At 39.1% G+C, this 10,367-nt stretch overlaps 1 protein-coding gene across 2 annotated transcripts in view; it reads left to right on the forward strand.

The window, feature by feature from the left end:
• Positions 1-10,367, forward strand: part of DAAM1 (dishevelled associated activator of morphogenesis 1) — a 104,672-nt gene that overhangs the window by 92,366 nt on the left and 1,939 nt on the right. For both annotated transcript variants that reach the window (XM_008575921.1, XM_008575920.1), the window contains 4 exons: positions 1,477-1,584; positions 2,965-3,025; positions 5,964-6,095; positions 9,306-9,476. In XM_008575921.1, coding sequence (XP_008574143.1) covers positions 1,477-1,584; positions 2,965-3,025; positions 5,964-6,095; positions 9,306-9,476 — 472 coding nt within the window. The remainder of the gene's footprint in view (positions 1-1,476; positions 1,585-2,964; positions 3,026-5,963; positions 6,096-9,305; positions 9,477-10,367) is intronic.

The raw sequence follows: 10,367 nt of genomic DNA on the forward strand, positions 1-10,367 counted from the left end.
AATAAAGCAAAAACTCCCGACCCCTACCCCCCCCCCCCCAAGGGAGAGCATGAATCCATTCATGAGGGACTCATGACTCAAACAGCTCCCAACACGGCCACACTGGGGATCAGATTTCCACATGAGTTTTTGGGAGGACAACACATCCAAACTCTATCATGGGCAGACAGGTGGGTTCTGAGAACAGCAAAACTGAAATGGAAGGATGCAACTGAACATCTGAAAAATAAGTGGCCAAAATTATTGGCCACTGTTTTGCTTTGGCAGGCAATTGTTTTCTAATTATTGAGAGCAAGAAAAACAAAGGAAATTTTTTAAAAAGTCAGTTGATTCAGGGAATAGGATTGCGTTGTGTCTGTAAAGCCACAAGGGTAACCAGAAATGGTTTTCATTGTGATGGAAAGGAAAATTGTTTGGCAACTCTGATTCACTTTGGTTAGAGGTGGGTAGGAGTATTGCGATTTAGAATTGTGAATTAGCAAACTGTCTAAATTATGGAAATGTTTTTAAAGAAATATATTTTTATCCTCCTGATTATGGTAACTTCAATGGTTTAGTAGTTCTTGATCATGGCTGGGTTTTAGAATCACCAGAGAGTTTTTAAAAATACCTATGCCTGGCCCCACCTCATTCCAATTAAATGAATCTCCGGGGTTGGCTCAGGCATCTGGAGTCCAGGTGATTGTAATGTGCAGAGGAGTCAGTGACAACAGGACCAGACAAACACAGCTTTGCCTAATAGATAGTGTTATCAGACGCTGCCTTTTCAATCCAGGTCAGTTAGGGTTCAGCCCTGTCACCACCGGAGAGGGGGCTGGCACAGCCAACTCTCCTAACGACTAAGGGTTATGCAGTTAGGAGTAGAAGTGTTGCTAAAATTAGGAAGTGGATTCACGGCTGCAAAGATATCACATACATGATGGCATAGTTATGGCCCACTTCCAAGTTCAACCCTGAAATAGGCTTTCTAGCTTTCTGATCATCCTTTGGACAAAACCTGAAATAAAAATTATCAATAACTGTCATCGGTGAGTTGCTGCCCTGTACTTTTTGTCTTAAAAATAGCTGCCCTCTTGAGTGCATTAAACATCTCCCACCCTACCCCATCCTGCTTGTTATGAACTTGCAGGGCACACCTCATTTCGGGATGGATCCACTGTGAAGGTGAACTTGTCCTCATTGGCAATGGTTCAGATTCACTTCCGTTACCTATCATGTTACCCAGATTTTTGAAGGATGCTCATTATGGGCCAAAAAATGTAAATTCTTATCCCTTTTTTTAGAAAATGTATGTTTAGGTAACCCCATGTAGGTTCCTCCATTATCCTCCTCTCTTGAAAATCTCTTCCTTACAGGAACCTCCGAATTATAAAGTCAAAACAGGAATATAGCATTATTGTGGGTTCTGCCACTTGAGCATATAAATCATATGTGGATATCAACCAGATTTAATACTCTTCCCTTCTTTAATTATAGGAACATTACCCTTTTGCATTATCTAATAACTATTGTGGAAAATAAATACCCCAGTGTTCTCAAGCTAAATGAAGAATTGCGGGATATTCCTCAAGCAGCAAAAGTAAAGTAAGTACTTCAGTGAATTGTTCTAGTTTTTTAAATCACTTGGACGGTGCATTAGCCATTGAGATATATAGTTAGCACTGCATGAAGTGGGTCCTTCTGTTTGTTTTTCCCGGATCAGTATTGAAATAAAGTTTGAATAGTATCCAAATCACTCAAATATGTTATAAGACTTTGAATATATATATTTATTCTAGCTCCTTTGGAATACTGCTGCATGCAGTTTTTAACTTCAGCAAAACCTAATTTTCTCAGTTATTAAGAGTGTAGGAAAGGAATGCAGTTTCACTAGTTCTATTGAAAGGCAGTTCTATTAAATGCAGTTAGGGCACCCTTAGTTAAATAAGAGTACATGGTTAAGCAAATAGAAGACTTAACTTAAATATAAGGGCGTTGCTAGGAATTTTCACATATGCACACACTCCCAGAAACCAAGGCAACACTTTAATGGAAAGCAGTCTTTATGCAAATCAAGAAACTAAAAATAAAATGGAAAGTTGCCAAACTCTTGCCAAAAATGTCACACATTTCAGAGACCGGGGCACAGGCAGTTTTTCCTCGATGTTCTTCCAATCCCCTTTTGGCTGTCACTTTTTTAAAAACATATTTAAACTGCTTCTCCTTTTGCAATGAATTTGAAAAGTATAATGAACAGATTCATTTTTCCCTCTGTAGAATTTGATAGAAATCTACTATGAAATTCAAATATTAAAGTAAATGAAGTACTAGTGAATTTGTTTACATGTTGTAAATGATCTGTGAGAATTGTTTTAATCTCTAATGTTTAAAAGCTGTGAAATAGAAAGCATTAAGGGAGAAGCCCAGGAATCTTTCTCTATTAAAAAAAAGAGAGAGAGAATGGAAATGAAAACTAGTCAGTATAACTAAGAAAAATCATTGTTGGTTGAAATTTAAGCCACTACCTTATAATATTTATATTACTAGAACTTCAGTGACAAGCAGTGTGCTAATTATGAAGAACGCAATGTGAGTGTGATTGTGGATAAGCCGGTTTCTTTTACTCTTTCAAAAGAGGCCAAGTAGGGCAAGAAATGTATCTGTACATGTAGTAATTTGCTGAAGTGAGATTTTTATGAGATTGAAACATAAAATACAGGTGGGAGATATTTCTGTTCTATTTTTAACCTATAATATATACCTACTGGCTGTGGAAAACAAAAACCAGAATTCTGTAAATTTAAAATGCTAAATTCCTTAAATTTAAAATGCTGTTGTCTTTCTGTGAGATCTGAACATGGAAGGGAATTTTAAACACTTAAAATAAACTAGCATAGACTTCCAAGCATGAAGTATTCAAACCCATCACATATTTAGTACATGTAAGTCACATATTGGTTACTAAAATGTTGCTATTTACAACAGCATGACTGAGCTGGACAAAGAAATAAGTACCTTGAGAAGTGGCTTGAAAGCAGTAGAGACAGTGAGTATTTGTTTCTTGTGCTAATTCCTAGTCTCTTCACTATCTTGAGTGCTGGTGATTTCCAGCAGATGAGTTGCTGGTTGCCTTGGCACGTGGTATGCCCGAGATAAACATTTACTGATTTAAAGAGAACAACAACGGAAGAAGCAAAGGCAGGCTGTGTTTAGCCTGACAACTCGATTGCAGGCAGCAAGACATCATGGGGGAAGGGGTCACTGGAGCAAGAGCTGGAAGCGGGCCCTAGAGTGCATCCAATTTCCCTGTGAGGCAGGACTCACTAAAAGGAGTGCATTGGGCTGGATAATCTTCAAGGACCCTCTCCGTCCCACGTTCTATTAACGTATGATGTTCACTTTGAGTAGAGCAATAATAGGATGTCTGTGTCGCCTTTGAGTCAGTCCTTTGGGTTGTAGTTACTGAGCAGACACCTGGGTGTACAGTCCGTGCTCAAGGCAAGGCGTCACAATGATTGAGAATCCCTGCCTTCCCAGTGCTGCAATAGTTGATAGCAGCCGGTTCCCTCAATGTGGCCACATCCAGATAAGCACAGCGATTACAAAGGTACCTTGAAGAAGAAGTACCTTGTCTGGATTGAGGGAGGTCTGGAGGTTTGTGGGATGATTGTCATGTTCTCTTCTGGAAAGGAACTTTGAGCGATGGCTGACAAGGAGGGTGGGGTAAAGTTAAATGCACAGGAGGGAGGTTGTCCTAGGTGTACAAGACAGCCTGGGCTCAGGCCTCCGAGCAAAGAAAGCAGCTCAGGCCACCTGCCAGAGCAGAGAGGAGCCAGTGGAGTGAAACACTACTGTGTTAGTGCAGGGCCACATGGGGACTATGCAAATGCTGCCACCAGCAAGAGGAGCATCAGGGGAGAACCAGCTCACAGAGCGTCATCGTTGAACCCTTACTCAGAAGGGTAGACGTAGCTCTGGTCTGCGCTTGGCGAAGAAGACTGATTTGCAGGCAGCTTGGAAAGGTGCCTCTCATAAGTATCTTTCAGAATAGTTATCAGTAATGCCATGACTGCCCGCCCTTCTTTTCTTTTTTTAATCATGAAGCTATGCCATAGAAAACAATTGGATTCATTAAAGACATACCTCTAATAAAAATTAAAGGCACAATGTCTAATTTTGTTTTTAATTAAGGTGCATGTGAGGTTTTCTTTTGGGAGGAGGGAGCTGTTTAAAAAGAAAAGGAGATAGACTAATTGAGTGAATCTTTTTTTCCCAGCCCCCGTGGACCCAGACACAGGGGTCATGTGGGATGGTCCTCCACAGCCTTCAGAATCCAGACTGGATCAGGGCACTTTGGGAAAGGCTTGTTTCATAACCTTCACTCTGTTGCCATTTCCTCCTGGCAGAGGCTTCCTGGAGTAGCGTGGCAGCTGGGACAGCCCTGGAGCCTGATGATGGATGCTCTGACTCCTGCATCTGAGCTAGTTCAGAGCAGGCGGGGGGTGGGAGAAGCGTTTCCCTAGAAGTTCTGTGTTTGGGGCTTATTAAAAGATAGTTTTGCTGAAATCTCCAATCCCCTGGGTCATATACACTACATCACACTCTTCATAGACAAGGGGCTACAGGAGTCTCCCCCTTCCCCTTGCAGCTTAAATGTCAAGATGTAGCATTATAAGGAAACATTGGGAGGCAGAGCTTGGCCTGTCCGAATATTCATGTGTCCTAACTGCGCTTTGTGCAAATTGATTATATTGTTTGAAGGTATCAGAGATGGGATTCTTATGAAACTATACATTAATGAAACACTTCAAAATGGCTTTCCCATCCCTATACCCAACACACACTTTCCAGGCAAGTGTACTACGATCATGGCAATTTCTTCCAGTCAGAGCCAGCTCCATAATTTATAAGTTTTCACTTTTGTTATTTGATTCTCATGGTGATGTGGATATTGCCCCCCTTTTAAAAATGGAGAAACTGAGACCCAGAGCAACTTGCCATGGATAAGAACCAAAACAGTGGTGGAGTTGAGTCAGAACCTGTAGCCTATGACCACTACATTCCTGCTTGTTAGTGTCTCTGCCTAAGCAGGTGCAGAAGAAAATAAGGGTGATCCATTTAAGTTATTTAGTACACAACATAGTTGTTGCTAAAACTCTGGAGTCCGGCAGATCTCAGTTTAAATTCTGGCTGTATCACTGATCAGCTAGTTGACTTTGGGCAAAGAAGTTAATACTCTAAACCGTAATTTATGTGTCTGTACAATGGGTATAATGATGCCTTGCTAATACGGGTGTTGTGGGCATTAAATAAGAAAGTGCATCTGGCAATGATTGAAGTGAATTATTGAAAATTGATTTGAATCATCTGTGTGCTCATTGCTGTGGTAATGGAGAATATGGATAATTAACAAGAGACTAATTCTCCTGCCTGCCTGTTCACAAAAAAATCAAATGGTATGGACAGGAAGAAAAATGGTAGAAGTTTATGGTGCCAAATGCTATAATTGAAGTTCCGTTGACCCATATACCATGATTTGGGAAGTAAACAGATTTGGCAGAGAGGGAAAGAAGAAAAAATCATACAGATAATATATATAGGTATGTGTGAATTGTGAGCACAGAATATTGACAGTCTCTTTTCACTCACAAACCCTTTGAATCCAGTTTGATCCCATTGTTTGTTTAACTTCTATTAGTTTTATTCAAATGCCAATCTTACTTTCTAAAGCCAGAATAAGAAATCACACTCATGAAATAGCCAGATGAGTGGCTAAATTGCTGTTTGCAAATATGTGTGTGCACATGGGCATGGCTCTGGTGTGGTGGGAGGAAGGATAGGGGAGCTAGAGTATCGCAATGTTTTAGAACAAGTTTTGATGCCTTTGCCATTCTGATTTATTAAATTTGAAGCATATAGAATACAAAACAAAGTGTTTCTATATTTGAAGCCTACATTGACATTATTCATTTCCTGTGTTTAAGGAGCTGGAATATCAGAAGTCTCAGCCGCCACAGTCTGGAGATAAGTTTGTGTCCGTTGTCAGCCAGTTCATCACAGTAGCCAGCTTCAGCTTCTCTGACGTTGAAGATCTTCTAGCAGAAGCTAAAGACCTGGTAAATTTCCCCTTGTACACTGAGTGTTGTTTGACAGGGCTGGGCTCTAATTTGGTATTGTCAGTTACTATACTATGCAGGAAACAGCAGGAATGAAATCTAAACATCATGGTGCAGGAAAGAAAATAGCAGATAATTGTTTTCCAGAGTCCATTGTTTTGTATAACATGGGTGTATCTTCATCTCCAGGACTGTGATTAATTGGAACACACCTTTTTGTGTCTAACTGGTCTGTGTTGCCTTTAGGTTAGGAAGACCTTGAAGGTTCTGAATGGTCTAAAACCCTCAGAAACTCTGGCAGTTTTCTCTTGGTTGATATTGAATTGAAGTACTGTACTTATCTCTGGGAACCAAAAAAGAGTAGAAGATGAAAAGCAGAGGAAGGATGAAATGTGAGAGCAGGTGTGACTAAGGCCATGCACCTCAGTACCGCTGTGTGATGTGCTCATCTGAGACAGAGCCTTAGGAGGACAGGAAACTACCTCTTTCAATCTCCATCAGAACTTTTCAGTTTATAGCTGCATTGCAAGAGACTTTTTTTTCTAATTTGTTTTTGGTGGCTTGCTGGTACAGGGATCTGAACCCTTGACCTTGGTGTTATAACACTGTGCTCTAACCAACTGAACTAACCAGCCATTCTCCCCAAGAGGCTTTTTTTCAGTAAGACATTTCTTTTTATAATGTATGCTATTTCAAAATTTTCTTTTTCCATAGAGGCAGTTTTTGTTGGCTAACCAAGACCTTTAATCCCTCCATCCCCCTTCTCTCCCTATCCTGGATTATTTCCTCTTCCAAAATGCATACACATTTATGCACATGTACATGCACATGTTCTCTCATTTTCTCTCCCCTTCTCACTGTTTATAAATAATATAAAGCACCTACCCCACCCCATTAGTTCTTCCACGCTGCCCACCTTTCAGTTGCCACACTATATTTTGCTTTTACTTGAGTCTTTTCTTCAAAACTCAAGTAAATTGATGTCATTTTTCTGTGGCCACCTGTTCAGTTAGAGGTGTGAATGATTGTTTATGTAAAGGTGCACACATACCAGTTAAAGTTCAGAAGTGGACTGTATTGACATACATCAACTAATCTCAACATTAAACTCCCTCTTCAACCTTATTAAATAAATGAGAAGACAACATATGTTCAAATGACTGCCATTAGAGGTCCAACCTCTGATATTCCACAGTGGAAATCAGCCAACTGATGTCAGCAGTCATGGTTCAAACCTGCACTGTGAAAGCCTCCATCTATGCCTTATATATGTCTCACCACTTTGGAGTGTGCACTTTGTAAAGAAGGAAATTCTCCATCCCCCCACGCCTCCAAACTCACTCTGATACCCAAACTGGGTAATATAGTACCTACTTCATCAAGGGACTCAAACATTTTTATAAGAATCAGCTGGCCAGTTAATTTTTTATTTAAACATGGACACAGAAAACCTACTTTTTTGTGTGTGTGTGTGTGGGAACTTTAATCTGGGCCTAGTATTCTTTAGATTTCTAAGACTAAAATATACATGACTTCATCATCACTAGGATTCCTAGATAAGAAGATCATTCAGGATGGCTTGAAGTTCAGGAACTTAATGTTTTAGAAACTCAGTATTAGACTGTTTTGTTACATTGCTATTTGGTTCATACCAGAACTTTTAGAAATTCACTTATAAAACCATGGAGCAAGCTAGAGGACTTGTATGTGGCATGTGAAGAATGTTGTGTTTTTCCCTAAAGAGCTCTGTTTTCTGGTAGAATATTTCCAAATAAGTAAAACATTGAGAACAACTCCTCAGTGAAGAAAGAAATAATACAAAGAACAATTTTATTTTAAATTCAAAGATATAAAATAATAGTTATAAAATTTCATATACATATAAATATTAGTCAAAAATTGTTTTATTTAAGAATGAATATTGAAAACAATTTCCTTTAACATGTTACCGAAACGTATAGTATTAGTGAAATATCAGAAAAAAACTTAATTATATAATAAAAGCAAGTAATGTAAGGAAAGTAAAATCAATTAGAAACTTTGGTTTGAGGGGGACTGTATAAACGCATGATCTAAACATGAAGAAACTCTAAAATCTGAAAATTTTTAAGTGGTTGATTGAGCATACAGAAAGAGAATTCATTTGACTTTGAAGCTGAGAACACTATCCTTAATAGCTTAGGAGTAGCAGCATTAGATCCTTGCAGAAGGAAGTGTAATTCTAACAAACAGTTGATTGGCATTAAACATTATTTGGGTAGCATAATAATTTTTTAAAATTCTCCCTTAATATTTTGCATTTTGGCTATTTAAAAAGATTGGCATTGAAAAGGGTTCTAAAACAGGGCCGAACCCGTGGCTCACTCGGGAGAGTGCGGCTCTGGGAGCCGGTAGCGCCGAAGCCGCAGGTTCGGATCCTATATAGGGCTGGCCGGTGCACTCACTGGCTGAGCACGGTGCGGCGCCGAAGCCGCAGGTTCGGATCCTATATAGGGCTGGCCGGTGCACTCACTGGCTGAGCACCGTGCAGGCGGCACCAAGCCAAGGGTTGCGATCCCCTTACCAGTCACAAAAACAAAAACAAAAAAAGAAGAAAGAAAGAAAAGGGTTCTAAAACAAAAGGATTTGGAATAAAATTGTATTCTCAGTCATAAATTTGGGGTTGCATTAAAGATTTCGTAACCAGTTATTGTTTTCTAATTGAGGCCCAGGAAATATCACAACAATACCAGCATTACTTATGATTAGGAAAAGCAGCTAAGAAGCACTGGATCCCATTTGCTTTTGATATTAACCATATGGCACCAATAAATGATATTAAACTACTTCAAAGAAAAGTTAAAAGTACAAGTTTCCCTACCCCTGCTGAGTGTGCTGTTAGTTTTATGTCTCGGGTGCTCTGCCCTACAGTATTTTGCTTTCTTGTTTTTACTACTGTTTAGTTAATAAAAAGTCATAGGAGGTAATCATAGATATTAATCTGAAATGAGGTGGACAGGAAAAAATTGTCTCAAAAGTTGAGGAGTGTTAAAATTTGTACTTTAGAAATGATTAATAGACGTGTTCAGCAGCCGAGGATAAAAATAGGCTGACTAAAATCCATCAAGTTATAGTTGACTCAATTTGAGCTTTAGTCTTTTTCGAGAGACTTATATTTGATCATGAAATTCTCTTAGAACACTGAACTTCTTAAAACCTTCTTTTTTTCAGTTTACTAAAGCAGTCAAGCACTTTGGGGAAGAGCCTGGCAAAATACAGCCGGATGAGTTCTTTGGCATTTTTGATCAGTTTCTTCAAGCTGTGTCAGAAGCCAAACAAGAGAATGAAAACATGAGAAGGAAGAAGGAAGAGGAAGAGCGTCGAGCTCGCCTGGAAGCTCAGGTAAGAGGATGATTAATTGGTCAATTCCCACTCCTGGGAGCTGTGTGGCTGCAACCCAGCCTAGAGGTCTGCAGGTAGCACATGATGTGCTGGCAGGTTGGAGGGCGGCAATGTGCTCTCTCCAATGCTGCTGAGAGTTAAGCTGGTATCAAGTTTCTCTTGGGCAGTTTGACTGCAAATCTCCAAAGCCTTAAATTTGATCTGAAATTCTATTTCTTAAAAATTATTTGAAAGAAATAATCATAGATTTGCACAAAGACAGCAGCATTCTTTATAATAGTCCCAAGCTGGAAACAGCCTAAATGTTTACCAATAGGCATTAGTTCTAAATGATATTAGTTACATAATGGAATATTTATGCAGTCCTTAAAAGTTATGTCTTCAAAGAATATTTAATGATGCAGGGAAGCTTACTAAATAATTTCTATGTGAAATCTTTTTTTTTTTGTAATGTGAAATAAGTATTAATATAGAAAATAATTGTGGTGGGATAAACCCCCAAAAGGTTCACAGTGGTTATCTCTCTGTAGTAGCATTAAGGATGCTTTTCTTTTCTTTTTTTTTATTTGAATTATCTAAATTTTCTATAATGTATATGTGTTATTTGCCTTCTAATAACAGTTACTCTTGTGTAGCAGTTTCCAAGCATCCACAGTAGACCTTCGGCCTTTGACATAAGAGAGTGAGTGGCCTGATGACATTTGCTTTAGTCTCTCCATACCAATATTTGGGGTCTGTTCAATAGTGATAACTTTCTTTTTCCATTATAGAAATGCAATTTGCCTCGATTGCTGTTAAAAAAAAAAAAAAAAGCCTAGAATATGATGAAATTTACCTAGAACCTAGATGGTGAGGGTGTAACAATAAAGCAGTGACATTCAAGGGGGTTAG

This window comes from Galeopterus variegatus, unplaced genomic scaffold (assembly GCF_000696425.1).
Source record: "Galeopterus variegatus unplaced genomic scaffold, G_variegatus-3.0.2 Scaffold1257, whole genome shotgun sequence".
Classification (NCBI taxonomy): Eukaryota; Metazoa; Chordata; class Mammalia; order Dermoptera; family Cynocephalidae; genus Galeopterus; species Galeopterus variegatus.